This window comes from Siniperca chuatsi, linkage group LG22, assembly GCF_020085105.1.
Source record: "Siniperca chuatsi isolate FFG_IHB_CAS linkage group LG22, ASM2008510v1, whole genome shotgun sequence".
Taxonomy (NCBI): Eukaryota; Metazoa; Chordata; class Actinopteri; order Centrarchiformes; family Sinipercidae; genus Siniperca; species Siniperca chuatsi.
In genome coordinates, this window is record NC_058063.1 from 19,392,007 (window position 1) to 19,413,554 (window position 21,548).

Genomic DNA, 21,548 nt, shown 5'->3' on the forward strand with positions numbered 1-21,548 from the left:
CAGCTAACTACATTAGCATTAAATGAAAGGTGTGTGTTTAGTCATATTTTGACATGAAAATGGCAAACTTAAAAAAAATAGCATTTTTGACTGAAATTGTCATATCTGTTGACATGGTGTCAACTTGCACTGCTATAAAGACGGCTTTCCAACAACAAATCCATCTCCACTGATATTCTGTCCTGAGGCGGCAGGTCCTTCTCCAACTCTTTCCATATATATATATATATATATATATATATATATATATATATATATATAAATAAAACTCTATAATCAGTTTTAAAGGTGTGTTTTGAAGAATTATATATATATATATATATAATTCTTCAAAACACACCTTTTAAAACTCATTATAGAGTTTTATTTTATGTCCAGCACTGCCAAGCTTCCATGGCTGTTTATCATGCTATTATTTTAAATGTTTTAGTTTTTGTGTTTTGTCATTTTATTGCTTTTTGTTGTGGTTTGTTTTTGTTTTCTATGCATGGTGTCTTTGAGTATCTTAAAAAGTGCTCAGTTAAAGGCTGCAGTCATCTTGAATGTGTGAATGTGAAGCACAGTGCTGCTGAGCTCTGTCAGCCTTCTCCGGATACAACAATGTTAATTAAGAGTAAACTTAGTACTGCTGGTAAGAGCACGCCCACTTTCATACACTGCTGAAGATAAAAATTCTTCCTCCTTGACATTTGAGGAAGACAGTCTTGTTTCCAAATGCTGTGTGAACCAAAGGACACTAACTTAACTGATTTTCAGGAAACCTGAAGAGCGGTAAGCTTTTCTTGGATTTTTCACCCCCCATTACATTTTATTCATCTTTGTATTTGAAATTTTAGTGAATACAAATTTGCAGAAAATACAAAACAGCACACATGTTTGTTTTGTACTAATAACAAGCTTCTTCAAACATATTGATTTAAATCTCTCTATGCACAAATAAACTGCAGTTTACAACAAATTTCCCAACTGCTACTTTGCTTATTGCATCTTTAAGCTCCAGTAATAATCATATTCTGAAATTTCCCCATAGCTAAATGTAAATTTAAAAAAAAAGATTTTACAAAGTCTTATGGGAATGTAGTGAAAAGTAATATATACATTGATGTGGACACATTCAAAGTAAACTGATTCCACAATATTACCACAACTCATGGAAGTAGCTACATCCATCCATCCATCCATGTTAGATATTTTAACTGTAAAATAGATGTAAGATAGATGTTTAGATGAGATTAAGCGCTAGATCGAAATCCATCAAGTTAAAAAGGAAATTAAAATTTTAATCTATTTTATTAGATTTTGCAAAAACTATTTTTAGCATGTACCTAGTCTAGAATCATTTATGCTATTTTCAATACTTTATAATAGTTTTCCTGCATTACATTTTCTTGGTTCAGCCTATTAGTCTTTTAAATTTGTTGAAACCACAGTGTAACAAGAGAGCATCATTATTCATTTCATATTGTGATTCTGGTTGCAGTAAAAGTGTAAGATACAGATTACTCATTTATGCACATAGCGTGAAACAGCGGCGGACTCAGGCTGTCTGAGGGGCAGGAGCAAAAAATAAATAAAAAGGGCACCAGCATGCAGAAAGTCGTGAGGCATTTATAGTGAAACAGTTACAAACCCGGGTTATAATTAAAATGGTTTTATTATGTGACTCATTTAAATTTAAAGATTTATAATATAACTATTAAATACTGCTAATATTCTAGCATGTCGGGCAACTTATACGGCACTGCATCACATTTTCTTCACTGGAAGGGCATCCTAGAATGCACTTAATCATCCACCAGGGGGGAGAATAACCCAGTTTTAAAATCCTGGATCTCCCCATCAGATGATAAAGCACCTGGATGAGTAGAGAAAAGTCTTCAACTCTACAACTAAAATCCAGTTAATTTATTTTGACTTGCAATGCAACAGTTAACTTTTCACCATAGTTTAAACTGAAAGAAATCAACTGGTAATGTAACTGCAGTCTCACTTAACTGTGATGCTTCATCATTCTTTTTGTTCTCTCCTCTGACGTAATGATAGAGTGTCTGACGATGGCAGTACTGAAGACGTGGTGCCTCCTGCCCCTCGCTGCTCTCCTCCTTCTATCCATCGTTACAGTCACAGTAGCTGAAGTGGTGCCATCGATGTCAGACTGTGAAGACTTTCTTCTTCAGCAAACTCCACCACATGTTCCAGGAATCTTGGAGGGAGGAAACATCCTGGACCAGAACAGATACAAACCCATTTGCCAGACTTGGAATAACATGCAAAGTTTTGTGACGCTCTACGACACCTACAACAAGATCCCAGTGTTTTCTGCTTACAAGTACAGAGGGAATAACAGCAACAGACCCACAACCAAATGGAAGAGAGAACCACAGGTAGGCTTTATTAAAAAACTTTGTTACTAACTCACAACTAAAATATTGTGTTTTTGGGTGATTTCTACATACCCATGCATAACAGTGCATCCACATCCATACCAGATTCCTCAGAACTGCTAAGTTTTTAACTAGGCACATTTTGCACAATATTTCACTAGTTGAAATATTATTTTTTTTAAACTGTGATGATACTGCAGTACTACATGGCTGAAAAAAAGAGTTATGTACTACTGTAAATCTGGTTACGCTGCTATAATCATCAACTGGCCACAGCGCCTAGTTGACTTGACTGACCCCTACCCGCTGTATACTGCCACTTCAACTACTACTAACAATAATCATAATAATAGTTGTTACTTTTTACTTTCATTTATTGAGTGCTCTACAAGTATTTTACATTGTATAATATTGTAGCATGTAAGGCCTGCCACATTGCCAAGGATAGTTCCCTAAATGACAATAACCTTTAAGCCTGCACTGACTGAGTTTGGCTAAAAGCTGATGTTATCACAGTCATTTAACTGGTGTCAATCCAAGTTTGTTTTGTAAAATGGAAATAAGCAGAATCTACCAAAATAAATTATAATAAGCTTACTGCCTGAGCTTGCCCAGTATCGTGTTCACATTGCATGAGATTGTGCAGTAAATTTAAAATTATATAACTTTTTTGAACAAATTGGTAACTTTAATATACTTTACTACTACCCTGCCCGCATCAGTAACTGAGCTTTCCTATTGTTACAGCTTGAGAACATACATGACAACAGGAACATGAGGAATGTAGCCAAAAACAGTATCTACAACCACCAGGCTGGGGACATTGATTACAAAAACAGCATGTATGACAGAGGGCATTTATTTCCAAGCTCTTATGCAAGGACCAAAAATGATAAGGAATCCACCTTTACCCTGACCAACGTTGTTCCACAAGTACGCACATTCAACCAGGGAAGCTGGAGTAGAATGGAGAGCTGTATCAAATGTGTTCTGGATAAATACTGCATCAACAACAACAATGATATTGAAGCCTTTTTGGTAACCGGAGCACAGCCCAGCACAGACAACACTCTCAACAACAGGATTAATATTCCTTCCATGCTCTGGTCAGCATTCTGCTGCTACAGTCGCAGTGAGATGAAGTGGCTAGCAAGTGCACACTGGGGCGAAAACATTCCAGATCAATATACATATCTGCAGACCAAGACCTTGGCAGAGCTCCATAATGTACTGAGAACAGGAAACAATTTGGCATTTGTGTTTCCTAGAACACAATGTCCTCTCCACACCACTGTTACTCAGTTCTACCCAAATCTTAATAACTGCAAATGCCCACCACCCATTTCAACTACTTCTGCCCCTTCCAGTACCACATCGTCCCCTCTTACTACCACATCTGCCCCCCCCAGTACCACATCTGGCCTTTTCACTATCACATCTGCCAGTTCCACCCCTGGCCCTCCCAGTACCACATCTGGCCCACTTTCTACCACATCTACTACCACATCTGTCAGTACCACATCTGACCCTTTTACAACTAACATCTGCTCCTGTCACTACCACATCAGTCCACATCTGCCCCTTCCAGTACCACATCTGCCTCTCCCAGTACCACATCTGGCCTTTTACTACCACATCTGCCACCCAGCCCTCCCAGCACCACATCTGGCCTTTTACGACAACATCTGCTCCTATCACTACCACATCTGCCCCTTCCAGCCAGTCTCCAGCACCACATCTGGCCCTTTTACAACTACATCTACTCTTCTCACTACCACATCTGGCCCTTTAACTACCACATCTGTCCCTCTTACTACCACATCTGCTTCTCCCAGTACCACATCTGGCCTTTTTACTACCACATTTGCCACTTCCACCTCTAGCCCTCCCAGCACCACATCTGGCCCTCTTACTACCACATCTGTCCCTCTTACTACCACATCTGCCTCTCCCAGTACCACATCTGACCCTTTTACGACAACATCTGTTCCTATCACTACCACATCTGCCCCTCCCAGTACCACATCTGACCCTTTTACGACAACATCTGTTCCTATCACTACCACATCTGCCCCTCCCAGTACCACATCTGGCCTTTTTACTACCACATTTGCCACGTCCACCTCTAGCCCTCCCAGCACCACATCTGCCTCCCCCAGTACCACATCTGGCCTTTTTACTACCACATTTGCCACTTCCACCTCTAGCCCTCCCAGCACCACATCTGGCCCTTTTACGACAACATCTGCTCTATCACTACCACATCTGCCCCTATCAGTACCACATCTGCCCCTCCCAGCACCACATCTGGCCCTTTTACAACTACATCTACTCTTCTCACTACCACATCTGGCCCTTTAACTACCACATATGTCCCAATTTCTACCCACATCTGCCCCTTCCAGTACCACATCTGGCCTTTTACAACCACATCTGCCACTTCCACATCTGGCCCTTTAACTACCACAACTGGCCTTTTTACCAGTACTCCATCAACTACTGCTACTACCACTTTGAGCACCACTACACCTACAACTACAGAAACACCAACAACTACTATTCTACTAACTACCACTCATCCAACCACCACTTTTCCTACAACTACTAAACCACAAACTACAAACATTCCACCAACAACCACAGTCCCCACAACAACCACCACAACTACTACTGTTACAACAACTACTTGCACTACAACAGTTACCACTCCAACCACAACCACCACCACCACCACAACTACAAAGAAGAAAGATAAGGATGAAAACAAAAAGGAAAGTGAGAAGGGAGGAGATCCAGCTCCACAATTACCTATTGCAGACAGTGGATTGCCTTTAGGAAGTCTAGGACTTGGTTTAACAGCATTTTTTAGTGGAATTGGAAGTGCATTTTTAGGAGTGGCAGGAAATTTGGTTAAAAACTTCCCTCCAATCAATCTGCCTCCTTTTGTCGTTGATCCTAAAACTACAACTACTCCTCATCCAAACTACAAGCGTTCTATTGCCACTACTGTTCCTAACACTATTACCACTCTTTTGTCTGTTATAACAACTCCTCGCAAGGTTATTTCTACTGTTCCTATCACTACCACATCTGCCCCTCCCAGCACCACATCTGGCACTTTTACAACTACATCTACTCTTCTCACTAACCCATCTGGCCCTTTAACTACCACATATGCCCCAATTTCTACCACATCTACCCCTGTCAGTACCACATCTGGCCCTTTTACAAATACATCTGCTCCTATCACTACCACATCTGCCCCTTCCAGTACCACATCTGCCCCTTCCAGTACCACATCTGCCCCTCCCAGTACCACATCTGGCCTTTTTACTACCACATTTGCCACGTCCACCTCTAGCCCTCCCAGCACCACATCTGCCTCTCCCAGTACCACATCTGGCCTTTTTACTACCACATTTGCCACTTCCACCTCTAGCCCTCCCAGCACCACATCTGGCCCTTTTACGACAACATCTGCTCCTATCACTACCACATCTGCCCCTTCCAGTACCACATCTGCCCCTCCCAGCACCACATCTGGCCCTTTTACAACTACATCTACTCTTCTCACTACCACATCTGGCCCTTTAACTACCACATCTGTCCCTCTTACTACCACATCTGCTTCTCCCAGTACCACATCTGGCCTTTTTACTACCACATTTGCCACTTCCACCTCTAGCCCTCCCAGCACCACATCTGGCCCTCTTACTACCACATCTGCCTCTCCCAGTACCACATCTGACCCTTTTACGACAACATCTGTTCCTATCACTACCACATCTGCCCCTCCCAGTACCACATCTGGCCTTTTTCTACCACATTTGCCACGTCCACCTCTAGCCCTCCCAGCACCACATCTGCCTCTCCCAGTACCACATCGGGCCTTTTTACTACCACATTTGCCACTTCCACCTCTAGCCCTCCCAGCACCACATCTGGCCCTTTTACGACAACATCTGCTCCTATCACTACCACATCTGCCCCTATCAGTACCACATCTGCCCCTCCCAGCACCACATCTGGCCCTTTTACAACTACATCTACTCTTCTCACTACCACATCTGGCCCTTTAACTACCACATATGTCCCAATTTCTACCACATCTACCCCTGTCAGTACCACATCTGACCCTTTTACAACTACATCTGCTCCTATCACTACCACATCTGCCCCTTCCAGTACCACATCTGGCCTTTTTACTACCACATCTGCCAGTTCCACCCCTGGCCCTCTCAGCACCACATCTGGTCCTTTAACTACCACATCTGTCCCTCTTACTACCACATCTGCCTCTCCCAGTACCACATCTGGCCTTTTTCCTACCACATTTGCCACGTCCACCTCTAGCCCTCCCAGCACCACATCTGCCTCTCCCAGTACCACATCGGGCCTTTTTACTACCACATTTGCCACTTCCACCTCTAGCCCTCCCAGCACCACATCTGGCCCTTTTACGACAACATCTGCTCCTATCACTACCACATCTGCCCCTATCAGTACCACATCTGCCCCTCCCAGCACCACATCTGGCCCTTTTACAACTACATCTACTCTTCTCACTACCACATCTGGCCCTTTAACTACCACATATGTCCCAATTTCTACCACATCTACCCCTGTCAGTACCACATCTGACCCTTTTACAACTACATCTGCTCCTATCACTACCACATCTGCCCCTTCCAGTACCACATCTGCCCCTCCCAGTACCACATCTGGCCTTTTTACTACCACATCTGCCAGTTCCACCCCTGGCCCTCTCAGCACCACATCTGGTCCTTTAACTACCACATCTGTCCCTCTTACTACCACATCTGCCTCTCCCAGTACCACATCTGGCCTTTTTACTACCACATTTGCCACTTCCACCTCTAGCCCTCCCAGCACCACATATGGCCCTATAACTACCACATCTGTCCCAATTTCTACCACATCTGCCCCTCCCAGTACTACATCTGGCCTTTTTACAACCACATCTGCCACTTCCACATCTGGCCCTTTAACTACCACAACTGGCCTTTTTACCAGTACTCCATCAACTACTGCTACTACCACTTTGAGCACCACTACACCTACAACTACAGAAACACCAACAACTACTAATCTACTAACTACCACTCATCCAACCACCACTTTTCCTACAACTACTAAACCACAAACTACAAACATTCCACCAACAACCACAGTCCCCACAACAACCACCACAACTACTACTGTTACAACAACTACTTGCACTACAACAGTTACCACTCCAACCACAACCACCACCACCACCACAACTACAAAGAAGAAAGATAAGGATGAAAACAAAAAGGAAAGTGAGAAGGGAGGAGATCCAGCTCCACAATTACCTATTGCAGACAGTGGATTGCCTTTAGGAAGTCTAGGACTTGGTTTAACAGCATTTTTTAGTGGAATTGGAAGTGCATTTTTAGGAGTGGCAGGAAATTTGGTTAAAAACTTCCCTCAATCAATCTGCCTCCTTTTGTCGTTGATCCTAAAACTACAACTACTCCTCATCCAAACTACAAGCGTTCTATTGCCACTACTGTTCCTAACACTATCACCACTCTTTTGTCTGTTATAACAACTCCTCGCAAGGTTATTTCTACTGTTCCTATCACTACCACATCTGCCCCTCCCAGCACCACATCTGGCACTTTTACAACTACATCTACTCTTCTCACTAACCCATCTGGCCCTTTAACTACCACATCTACCCCTGTCAGTACCACATCTGGCCCTTTTACAACTACATCTGCTCCTATCACTACCACATCTTCCCCTCTTACTACCACTTTGAGCACCACTACACCTACAACTACAGAAACACCAACAACTACTATTCTACTAACAACCACTGTCCCTCTGACCAAAACATCTATCGTATCAACTACCATCGATGCAGCCACAGCTACGATTCAAACAGCCATCATTTCTGAGGAAAGCACTTCTACCCAACCATCTATAGCTACTGCTACAGTTTCTGCTATGCCTCAAACTGCCATCACCACTTTCAGTGGCATTACTGTCACTTCAAACTCAACTGATCCTCAAGCACCAGCAACTACTTACCTTGCAAATATGACTACTGAGCCATTAACTTCTCCAACATCTCAGAATCGTTTGTCTGTTCCTTCAAGCACCACTGTTACCCTTTCAAATACCACTTTTTCTTTCAGTTTTTCTCCTAATCAAACAAGCACATCTGCCTTTCAAACCACGAATGCTTCTCATTCAACATTCAACTCCACTAGTCCTCCAACTTCAGTAGCTCATCGCATCATCTCCACTCATAGTCCGCTTTCCCCTTCAGCTCATTATCCAACCTCAAACCCTCCAATGATGTCTAACTCTCCTTTTCCCCTTTCAAATTCCACCATCCTGTGTCCTCTTACACAAATATCTATTTTTCACCATTACCAGAATGTCCTTGCCTACTACCAATTGTTATACCAATACCAGAATAACAACTAGCAGGTGTTTTGTGCTCAAGTATTCATATGTGGCATTACGCCTCAATCAAGCATTGATTGTACCAACTGTCTCACTTGGAAATGTGACATCTATTCTCATAAAATTAATGTTGACATAAATATAAATTAAAATACTAATAAGAGAAAACATACTCCTCAGATTCTCTTGCATGTCAAAATACATCTAAATGTGTTGTCAATGAAAATATGGCTTTGTATCAAAAAATTACTGTTTAAAATCTTTTACCACTGTGAAACTTTTCCCTCCTAAAACTCTCCTTTTTTAATTAAGGAAAAAAGTGTCTTTGTATAGCTTCAGATAGTATAGGGCCTCAGTACCTTTGTTACTGACTGAAATGTGTCTGTTGCAACTTGCACTGTGTATCAAACATATACAGAAAGTTGGCATTGAATGCCTGGTCATAATCTTCAATCATAATCTTGATTAGTCATTCTTTGATCAATTTCCTGATTTAAATTGTAATGTTTTCCAAATTTTGAACAGTATTATATTGAGGTGCTGATATTGAAACATTTCAAACAATGCAGCGGAAGTCAGTGTAAACTCACTGTGTTGGCCCATGTGCTTACTGTCTATGCTGCCATTTGTTTGCCGCACCTGCCTCTCATATCCATGCATTGCTTTCAGTGCTGTTGCTGCCGATTTCCATACGCAGTTGTTTGTTGGATGACTTACCTTTTAATAAATTACATTTTTTTTTAAGTTTATCTCTTGCACGGACTTTGAGGTCTAGGTAGTTGTGATGGTGACCCTATTGTAATGAATGGTTTGCTCATGGTGCTTTCAATCAGGTGCTTGAGTCTTGAGCCTGTTGCTTTTTTTTTTTTTTTTTTGCCCGCAAATCCTAATGAGGAGAAGAACGAGGAAGAGGTGAGTACTGGGAAATAATTCTCATTTATAGCTCAGCGTACTTCTCTTGGCTGTTGGTAAAATTGCAGAAAGAATCAACTTGAGTCCACAACAAAAAAACTACATCTGAATTGTGAAGGTTTGTTTTTTTACACAGGCAGGATGGCCAGTCTCCCTCTGCTTCCTCAATCAACATCTGCAACTCCAAACAATAACACAAGAATGCTTAAAATATTCAGTTAATTCAATAAAGAATTATAAGAATTATATTGTAAAATATATAATATATACCAATTCATCATATGAGGTTACATCAAGCCAGTTTGTGACAAACATCACCAAAGAGTTACAGTTGAAAATGTATTATTTTGTTTTTTTTATTGTCAATTTGTTCTCCTTTTGTTTCTAAATTCAGCACACACATCCATTATATCTGTTTTATTATATTTTGGCAACAGACATCTTTAATTGGAGTACCTCATTATAGGTATGTAGATCAGAGTAGGACAGTTGTCACAGTATAAAATGAAAGTGGTTTAGATCAAAATATCCACTAGGTGGCATAACCATCTCCCATTTGAGGACAGCTCCACTGAATCTATGGCACACCTAACTGGCCAAATTGCCCTTTTCACACCCATCAGTGCCAGCAGTCAGTTTGTGGGTTCACATCTTTGCGTGACCTCTCTCTCTATTTATCCTCCCAAAATACAATTAAATGGTTAAACTTTTGAATTGTCATCACCTCACAATAAGAATATACCACTATAGGAGCATTTTCATTCAGTTTGAGAACATTACTAAATTCAATTTAGTTGTCCTCTACTGTTAGCATTTGTATTGAAAGAACTTTGTGGTGGGGCTACTATTTATATTTTGATCACAGATTACACTTTTCAATTGAAAAGATTAAACGTTTTGATACTGAAAACATTGCTCATTATATTTTCCTAACTACCTACATCCTGTTGAGGGTCATGGGAGGGCTGGAGCCAATCCCAGCATGAACTGGGCAAGAGGCACGTTACACATAGGACAGAACACTTTATCACAAGGCTGACACATGAAGACCGAACCCCAGTCACATGAACAGGCAGCCTGTGTTTACACAACTTTACACTGTATAAGGAAACATGACACACCCGGAACAAAAACAAAGCATGCAATGGAAAGAACTGGGCTCTCTACAAGGATGTTATTTCAGTATTTCTTTGATGCCAGGACAGTCCCAAGATACTACTGATGAGAACACCACATATGTATTTACTGTATTTATTTTCCCTCTAACAATAATTAGCCTCACATGGAAGAGTAGAAGCCAAACAGGAAGATGAGTCAGGGTTTTGACTTTTTAGGTAATTTTGAGGTAAGCATTGACTTGCAAGTCAAGACATGCTAAATGTGTTTGAAAAGCTTTTTAGACATCTAGTTGAATGAAAATGGAATATAATAAAGGAAATGCATTTATTTGCTTTTTTGCTGAAAGTTTGATACTACTTTCATGTCTGTACGCCAAGTATGAAGTTTCCACCAGCAGCTGGTTAGCGTAGTTTAGCATAAAGACCGCAAAAAAGCAAATTTTTGTTTTTACACTTTGGTTTTTGTAGAGATTAAACAAACTACATATAGCACGGTAATAGAGGTTTAGAGGTGTTGGGAGGTGGATTTTGGTACCTTTGGATATAGCCATGCTAGCTGTTTCCCCCTGCTTCCAGTCTATATGCTAAGCTAAGTTAGCGGCTGTAGCTTTATACTTGTTTCTTAGGATCTGCTGTTAGAGAAGTCACAACTACACATTGAAATATAGTGATGTAATTGCAGTTGAAGCAAGGATTAGGTTTATATGTATCTAAATGTTTGAAAACATCATAAAAATCAGTGCCTTATGCTACTGGTATGAGAGTTGAACAGGTTTCATTCAATCATTAGTAAAAGGAATGAGGAAGTACCTGTTCAATGAGGCTATTGATAGTAAGCATTACATAAATAGATACTATGTGTCTGAGTCTGTTGTCACAACCGCCCACACTCCCACACTCAGGTGAGTATCTTCAGCAAGGTGGGGGAAAAAAAACCTGTAATCCACTGTGTTCTCTTCAAACAGACATTGAACATTTCTTCAGGTTAATTATATATATATATATATATATATATATATATATATATATATATATATATATATTTCAACACTGGTTCTGTTGTTTCCTCTCAGCTGGCTCCTGGTTTGATTGTTGAGTAGAAAGTTGTTGTATCATCCATTTCTGAGGAAAACACACACACATGCAAACTATTAAACTATTAACAAGCAAGCTACTAAACTGACAATTGATGAATAAAATGATTCAATAATCTAAATCTGCAAAGTAACTAGTAAGAAAATCTTTAATATAAATGTAATGGAGTAGAAGTATAACGTAGCCAAAAATATAAAGACTCAAGTAAAGTACAAGTACCTCAAAATTGTACTTCAGTACACTACTTGAGTGAACATAATGCCTTCATTGGTGTGATGGGAGATTTCTGGATATGTGATGTCTTTATGTAAGAGTTCTTTTAGATAATAGGCCTTTTGTCACAGCAGACATTTTGACTTGTCATAGTAGGGAAAGTACAGGTGTTACTAATAATATTAATGATGTCACCCATCATCCACCCCTAAAAACAACAACAACTTTGTTTTTCTAGTGAAAGCAATATTAAAAATAAAAATTTGTTTGGACTAGTTTCATGTTGCAGAGATCCAGAAAAACTCCCCAGTCCTTCCATGTTAGTAGAGCATGACAGTAGAGCAGGAAATGAAACACTAATACACTGGTTAGATTGGCTATAAACCATGAGGACATTTAGAGGTAAATCTTCTCCTGTTTTATCCTTTTGTTTCTATCTGTTTTATGTCTTTATTCTCCCATATGCATCTAATCCATATTTATGATTTTGTTTTTCCATGTTCAGGATCCATGCTCTACATGCTCTACTGTATGTGCTTTTTTTTGTCTACTGAAACTTATGTTACATTTCTGGACCAATAAGAGCACAAACAAATTAGGTGAGAGGGCAGGTCCTCTAGCAAAATCAGAACAATTACAAATGGCTGAATGGGGTATTTCACAAATATTTCAGAGTATGGTGTTTGCTGATGACACACATAATACAGCACAAAGGTTAATTTTACACCTTTCTGATGAAGACATGAAGAGCTGGTGTAGTTTTGTAAACTGTAAATGTCTTTCCTGCCATTTCATCTGAAGTTCTATATATGAATATTTGTTGATTTATGTCCTGCTATTTTTTTTACATTCATTATATCATCTGATGCTAATTTATTTTGGGACAGTGGTCTATAACAATGTGTTTGTATTTGTGTATGTGTGTGTATGTTACCTCTGTCCCTCTTTGGTTGCACTTCCTGTGTGATGGTGACGTCTGTGTACAACACATCAGAGTCGATTTTACCTGCAGCACAACACTTCTCACTGTTACAAACCTGCTGGGTTTATACCTTCAAGTTCACATGTTTTTAGGCAAATTACAATGAAATATTGTAGGAAAGTTTTGAGCTTTTGGACAAATGACACAAAAATCAATAGGAAAGTTTTGAGCTTTTGGACAAATGACACAAAAAAAAAAAATCAATAAATGTCAGTCTATTGATTCAAAGGGGAAAAAATTCTACAAAATGTCTGTTTAGCAGCATGACGTTAGTTTACATGTTATTCTAATTTATATACAAGTTGTTATTGTCTATGGTCATCAGTTGGTTCATAAGAAAATTGTCAGTTTTTTTTGTCATTACATCTTCCTGAAAAATGGCCAACATTAAATGATGAATAAAAACTATAATTTTGAGAAACATCTTGTTTGTCGTATTGTTTTGTTTTTCCATTCAGGAAATCTGCACAAGTCACAAAAATACTGTAATAATGCTTTGAAACAATTTTGTTTAAAGTGCTATTAGTGGATACTTTCATTTAACAAAAAATTCATTCAAGGCAGCTTAGGAATTTAAAAGGCGCCATAAAGGTCTAAAATTAATGATTCCACTAGTTTACGTCATATCCCTTTCTTTAGCTCTGTCCATGCTGCTGTATATATTATAAATATATGAATGACATACTATTTAGCTCACTACTCTGATGTATCCAGTTTTAAAACTTTTTCTCACTTAAAGGGCTGGTTTGCCCCAAAGAGCAAAAAAAAAAATAAATAAAATAAAATAAAAAATGTCCCCAGTTCTCTTTTCGTGGTATCCGTGAAGAAATGTTTTGTTTCATTTGTCCAGGCTTTGAGAGACTGTCTCTGAGATTTCTGTTTCCACCCAATTCAAATTTTTGGAGTCTTGTTTGTGGTGCTCATGCCATTTGAAAATGCAATTGTAAAGAGAATCAACAAAAATCTACTTCTCTTTCCGCAAACGATGTCCCAGATACTCCACATAACAACACACTGTCAACAGTTTTTTATAGGGACTATTTCTTTGGTAGAAAGTAGCTCCAATGAAAACTGCACACATGAGGTCTGTAGATTATCCAGAACAAAAGGGACACTGTTCCTTTAAAGAGATGTTTCTGTAGAATTTTTTTAAAATGTCATCTTTCAATGCTCTGAGCACCACAAATCAAACTCCATTCACTTCCATTGTATGTATTCCCTCTGTATGAATACCACTAGAGGTAATCTCACTAACATTTGACAATAACTTACATTTAAAAAAAGCAGGGGAGAGCTGGTACAAAAGTAACACTTTTCAGATAAACGTCATTTTAAAAGAAAACGTTACAGGCAGAAAAAAATTTCTGTGATCACCAACTCTCATGTTGTTCTATCAAACCCAGGTGCTATTTTGTACAAATGTGAAATGACTTCGGTATAATTTGACTTTGAATGGAGGTTGTGCATTGTTACTTTCAACCCCGTCAGCCGGGATGAAGGTAACTCACGGATGGTTCAAAAGAAACACAACAGTTAAAACTTGAATTGTTTATATTATTCTTGTATGGGCTCGAGAAAATCTACATTGTTTAAATGTGCACACAAAACAAATGTTGCACAAAACAAAAAGTGAATTTCCTCCTTTCAGATCAAACTGGTGTACTGATGTACATCCGCTGAAAGCTCCAGAAAAAGATTTAAGTAGATTTTTTTTGTCAAACTACTATAACTATGGTACTTTCATGTTAAATATTAAAGGATGAGGATGGTATTATTCTGTATTGTTTGTATCATCAACAAATCCTATGAAAAGACTCTTTTCCAGTCTGTGGCTCTCAGCCCCGAGACAAATATATTGTTTAATTTTTTTAAAGACTCAGTAATTTCTTAAAACAGCTGGGCACTGTAGTTTTTAACAAACGTTACTCAAACAGGAGGAAATAATGCTTTTGTTGGGGACTATTTTCAGTGGTGGACTGATACACATTTGTGCGCTAGTGAGTAATTATAGCAGCAGGACGGTGTTTGGGAATGAGTCAAAATAAAGTGTGTGTGTTCATGGTAATGAGGGAACATGTCACCCAGTGCAACAGTGTGGCTCATTGATATGTTTTTAATAGTTTATGGACAACAATGGAGCTCTATGGCACAGAGGAATAAGATTTATCAGGCTTTGGTACACAGCAAATACTTGTTAGTAGGACACATTTGTTGTTGGTTTTGGTGTTTTCAAGGAATTAGGAAAAAGCAGAAATATCACCAGACTTATCCTTTATAATGCATCACTCCTGTTGTTGTCTTGCGCATTTAAAAAGAATCATAATCTGCTTGAAATAGGTGTTTTGTGTGATTTTATTTCTTTGACAGAGGCAATTCTGAAACATCAGTATATAAAATGTCATCTTATTTACATGAAAACAGGCTGACCTTTGCGGCTCCTCCAGAGGCACAGCAGCATCACAGAGGCCAGCGAGAGGCAGACGCCCACCACAGGAAGTAGAATGTATACAAGAGGGGAGTGAAAAGATTCAGGATGCCTAGCTTCAACACAACAGATGAGAAAAAACACAGTTTTACCTCAATGCAAACACATCAACATCTCTGTCTACATGGTTGGCAAGCTTTGTGCTAAGCTAGGCTAAAAGCACCCTGGCCAGATCTCTACAGTGAACACACAGAGATTATATTGGAATCTCCTCATCTAACTTCTGGTATTCAGCAAACCATCGCTCTCATTGTTTTATCTTTTTGTAAATATCTAAATAGCATGCCATATAAAACTAAATGCCACACTGCAGTTGTATTTTAAAGACTATAACATGGCTGAAGCTCATATTACCTCTGACAGCCAGCCAGCTGTCTGGTGATTCTCTAGCTCCAGAGATGTTACACTTGTAGAGCCCTTCATCGGACTTGGAAATGTTGTGGATGGTCATGTTTCCTGTAGAACTGCTCCTGATGAGAAGGCCATCTTTATAAAATTCAGCTGTGAGATTGGAGGAGGAAGTCATCCTATTTGTGCAGCGCAGAGTCACAGCTTCTCCCTCCTGCACAGGAAGGACAGGACTCTCCAGGATCACAAAGCCATCTGAATGACACAACAGCAGGGGGATCAGAAAATAGCTTAGAGCTCAAGTAGCCTTGTAGTGTTTTTATGCTAGCGTCATGGCTCTAGGAATGCCAGTGTCGGTCAGTTGGTCTGTCTGTCAGTCCACCACTTTGGTTCACATTGCCATGAAATTTTGTACAGACATTCATGGTCCCCAGAGGATGAATCCTAATGACTTTTGTGATCTTCTCACTTTTCCTCTAGCACCACCATGAGGTTGATATTTGTAGTTTTAAGTGAAATTTCTCAACAACTATTGGGTGACTTGTTGTGAAATTTGGTCCAGACATTCATGTTCCCTAGGACGATTCGTTACTTTGGTGATCCCCTTACTTCTTCAGGTCAAAATTTTATTTGTCTGATACGTTTTGACCAAATACCTGCAAAACTAATTACATACCCATCAGCCTCAGCTGTGCTTTTTGTTTAGCGCTAATTAGCAAATGTTAGCATGCTAACATGCTAAACTAAGATGGTGAACATTGTAAAAATTCTATCTGTTAAACCTGAGCATGCTAGCATTATCATTTGAGCATGTTAGTATGCAGATGTTAGCATTTAGCTCAAAGCACCACTGTGCCTATATACAGGCTCACGTAGCTACTGAGGTGCCCTTGCACACTTAATGGCTACAGTTGGTAGTTTGGTAAAACCCACCAGTCACAGTGATGTTGACGGCATTGCTGCACTCTCCAGCTCCAGACTCACACCAGTACACTCCAGTGTCTGATGGGTAAACGTCATCAATGAAACACTGGGACTCATTTCTGTTCCCCCAAGTTACGGAACACTCCTCGTTTATGTGTGTGGATGTGTTTCTCTTAACCTTCCATTCAGATGACTTTTCATGCTCCCCACAGCTCAGCTTGACAGACTCATACCGAAAGAACTGGGTACTGCTGGGAGTGACTCTCAGAGAGGCTGCAAGAAACAGAGAGACGATGACAAAATCAATGTGCACCCTGTCACCTTTATTACATGTTGTTGCTTGTTTCACTAAGGATGTGATTTGAACAATAAGTAGATTTAAGCTGCTCAAAGCGTCACAGTTTCTGCAACTTCCAAACAATGGTTGGAGATTCCAGAAGTTGTGAATGAATTTTATTGAGTTTATTTCCCATTAATAATCAATGCTTTCTATCTAACTACAATGCAACATAAGAACAAAGACCCATTGTTCACATCATTTGCATCTTCACAACTTTTGCAGTTGCACAATGTGATGTAAAGTAAATGTTACCAATGCTTCACAGATCACCCACATATCAAACTAGCTGTTGTAAGTGTGAACTAACAATAGCAGATTTAAAGATAAGGCTGCATCTCCTTCTTGCAGAGGCAAACACGGTTTCGTTCCTTTTTAACGATGCTACTTAAAACTGAGTAAGTGATCAGGGTTATTTGGTTGTGAGGGGGAGTGGATGCTCTTGTGTTGGTCTGATTACGGTTTTGTTGTCCTTTTGTTGCAGCGCTTCTCTGACACAACTGTAATTAACTAGCATTTGCTTCAACTTTATCGACATTATAACATAGTTGAATTTGCTTGGGTGAGCTCATATAAACTAAAAATAAACAAAAACCTCCAGACATCACATACAATGACTACAATGAGAGATAGAACAATTGATGAAAACATAAAACGTCAACAAGCAAGCATGGTAGTTATGAAATGAGTATTGGTACAAAAGGATGCTTTGCAGTAATAATATGAATTATTTTTATTTTCATAAGATCATTTCTATAAACTTTTGTGAGTACTAAAAAATACTATAGTAGCATGTACAGGCATTATTTAGTAGAACTATTTATTTATTTATTGTAAAATAATAACTAAAGTCTATTTTACAATAAATGTTGAACGCAACATTTAAGCAAAAGGAAGTAATGAAGGTTTTTGACACAGGCACCTTCTACAAACAGGGCCTCAAGGTTAGTTAAGACCAATACCACTCGTGTGAAATACAGTAACATCCTTCTTGTTTTCTGACATTATGTTAAAATATGCATTTTAACTTCACACACTGGGTTTTTTTTTTTTAATCTAATCGAAAATCAGAACACGAAGTAGATTCAATAAAACTTTTTAAATCGAAAACATATGCTAACATCAAAAGGTGCTCTTAAACACAGATGCACACACAGATACACACACTTATAATCACATATTAGTCTTGTAAAATCACATAAACACACATATAGTAGGCACCTCACCGACAATAGTGCACAGTGCTGTGATCTCCATGCTGTTTGGCTCTTGAACGTCTGACAGACTGAAAAGCAGCAGAGGGGTTGCATCACACCCCTGAGGTGACTTTATGTCATATACTGTAGTCATGTAGACCTCAATTGTGCAGGATGTGTCAGCGTTACATTTTAAAACCGCAAATGTCAAAGTCTTATTTTCTTTAACCAGATGACCTAAAATATGTTATTGTAAAAATAGTGTTTAGAAATGTTTAATTTGTTTCTAAATAGTGACAGAAAATCATGCTGCTTTTTGGGGAAAACCTAAATCCTGCAGAATCCAGAGAATCTTTTGGCTTTGTACAAGGATGCAATGTCAAGCGAGTTAGACTCGTAACCACAGAGTTATGGGCATTTGCATTTTTCAGTTTTTGTTGCACCACCCATTGCTGGAATATCATCAAATTTGGCAGGGCCACAGAGTTTATGTGTGCAAGTGTTACCTACATTTGACTCGTTTCACTATATGAATTTGATCCATTCAGTCCGATAGCATTTGGAAAGTATGGAAGAGCTGCACGATTAAATTATTTTATCCCAGAGGTCTCAGGTGCACAGCTCTATGGGCGCTGGGCCCGGTGAGGGATTCACCAAGCTCTGGGTGACTGACTTGGTGACTCAAGTGACTTGATAACCCGACTCTTTTGACTCACATTAATTCAAGTAAGCAAAAAGAGTTGAACCTCCCATCTTTAATTTTTATGCAATATCTTGTGCAATAATCCAGCATAGTGAGCATGTGTATGAAAGTATAGAAAAAACGTGGCGCTAACTAAGATGTAGAGAAGTCTGCAAATTAAATCTAACCAGACTCATTAAATATTTATCCTGCCTTTGAGTATAAAGGTTCAATTTACATGGAAGTTGGATTTAATTAAAACTAAACGTATATACCATCACATTTATTTGTAATGCTGGGGCCCTGTCATGTAAAGGGCAAAATCTTGTTTCAACACCTTATCTTCTATTATCTTGCATGGCGCATATAAAAAAAAAAAAGTTGTCTTAAATCAAAGTGACAGAAAGTAATGGACTTGGTGAAGCTGGGAAAATGCACAGACTGTTGTGTGCATTGTACATACCCCAGTGGATATGCCCAGTACTGAAAAGTACATTTTTGCCACGGGGCTCCCCCAGATCAGTTTAGGCCAGCCATGTGTAACATCACAGACATGATATCAAACATGTACACTTATATACTTTAACATTTACACCTGAGGCATTTAGAATAACAGATGAATCACCTTTTACCACATGACACACAATCACATGACACACAATCATAAAGAAGTTAAAGGCCATAGTGTGTGACCAGTGACTCAGCACTATCACATGTAAACATGTGTAACATGATGATGATACAGCAGACACTTTGTGGAGCACGAGTGCTTTGAAACATGAAAACATGGCCCGTTTACAGTCAGTTTGCTTTACAGGGTATTACAGGGTAATCACTTGTGGTACATTGCAAATTATATGTCATGGGCCTGTTCTGTTGGAGTTTTGATTTGGCAGACTAGTGGGAAATGAGAAATGAAGTTCAGCCAGAGTTTGATGAGTTTCTTTAAAAAGGTGATTATATGTTTAAAGGACTTTCCTGGACTTAGATTTAAGGTTTACCAGCGGACTTCCCAGAATACCTGGGTTTGATGGTGCTTTCCATTTGACAGATTGAGAGTAAAGCCACAAATTCAGTTAATACAAAGTTTTGTTTGGAAAATACAGTTCACCATGATTTTGTCTCTGAGAGTAAACCTAAAAAGTTATTTTTTTTCAATCCCCAAAAATATGACTTTGCCTGCTGAGTCATAACCTCACAATAGTAACAACTTGTGATCGTGATCATGTGAGAGAGAAGTGGAGAGACACGTGACGAAATAGGTAGCCTAATTAATTTCATCCACCCGTTGATTTGTTAAAACTTCAAATTAATGGATCGTTTTATTAAAAATAAAAAAATTAAATTGCATTTTCACTTTAATACTTCTAAAATAAATAAACAAAGATCTAGACTTAGCTCAAAAAGACTAAAGGATAACAAGACAATACACAAACATTAAACAAATAAATCTCAAATCAAATTTTAATCCTGTTAAGACACTCCCCCCGCCGGCTCTCTCTCAGTGGCATCTGAGAAACTCTCAGCATCAGACAAGGAAGCGACTCTGCGAGTCTTGCGGAGATAAAGCACTTTATCCTCAACATAAATTAGATCTCATGAAGTGTATTTTCCGCCCGGGACTGCCATCCGCGGACTGTCCTAACCAAACAAACTATTCGCACCGTCCCCAGCACAGGTGAGCCTGTTCCCTGCACATAACCAGTTCGTTATTTAAACAAGTTTCTGCTTAATTACAATTCATATTTTCATCGTTTGTCATTTCTTTGCTAGAAAGTAGGACAAGGAAAAGTAATTAGGCTACCATATTGTGCTTTCATTGCTATCCATTGCCACGGGGATTCCCAAACTGGAGATAGTCTAAGGCTCACTTTCATCGAAAGTCATTTCCCCCAGTTTTGGTTTAGTTTTCTGTAGTCTACCGCTCAGAAGGCCGGTGGGACCAATAATGATTTATGATAATGAATAATGATTTATTATAGACTACAGAGTAGGCTCATGCCGCCGACAATCCCTTTGAGAGTCATGTTTGAATTTCGTTATCAGACTGAATAGTTTCCGACAGGACATGCAACTACACAATGACGCATAAAGCAGGAACGTTTTTAAATAAAAAAAAAGGCTGAATTTAAAAGAAACATTACAGAGAAAAACGGAAATGCATAAAAGTTATATTTATAGAAAACTCCGTGGCGGCTGGTGGAAGATTTTCTAGGTTGGGCTCCAGTCAAGTTCAGCAAACATCCCAGTATGATTTAATGCAAAATGTAAATGTGTCAAAAACGCATTACTGCTTTGCAGTTAAATATTTAGTAATTATTTTATTCCAACGTGAAATAAAGCAGTAAGTAACGCCTTGACAAACACATCAGGACATCTTATTTTGGTCACCCACACAGGCGAATTCAGT

At 39.1% G+C, this 21,548-nt stretch overlaps 2 protein-coding genes across 2 annotated transcripts; one reads left to right on the forward strand and one right to left on the reverse strand.

Annotated features, from left to right (window-relative positions):
• Positions 1-687: 687 nt before the first annotated feature.
• On the forward strand, positions 688-8,332 carry LOC122870697 (mucin-2-like). The gene is given in 6 exon segments (XM_044185059.1): positions 688-771; positions 2,044-2,384; positions 3,132-4,661; positions 4,790-6,205; positions 6,208-7,923; positions 8,120-8,332. Coding segments are annotated over 5 exon segments (5,205 nt in total). The 5' UTR covers positions 688-771; positions 2,044-2,054.
• On the reverse strand, positions 7,963-18,534 carry LOC122869696 (low affinity immunoglobulin gamma Fc region receptor II-c-like). The gene is made up of 6 exons (XM_044182927.1): positions 18,487-18,534; positions 16,933-17,196; positions 16,006-16,254; positions 15,594-15,707; positions 13,119-13,190; positions 7,963-11,998 (listed from the first exon to the last, which is right to left on the reverse strand). Exons 1-6 carry the CDS (start codon positions 18,515-18,517, stop codon positions 11,946-11,948), a joined length of 783 nt encoding a protein of 260 aa, XP_044038862.1. The 5' UTR covers positions 18,518-18,534; the 3' UTR covers positions 7,963-11,945.
• Positions 18,535-21,548: the final 3,014 nt, after the last annotated feature.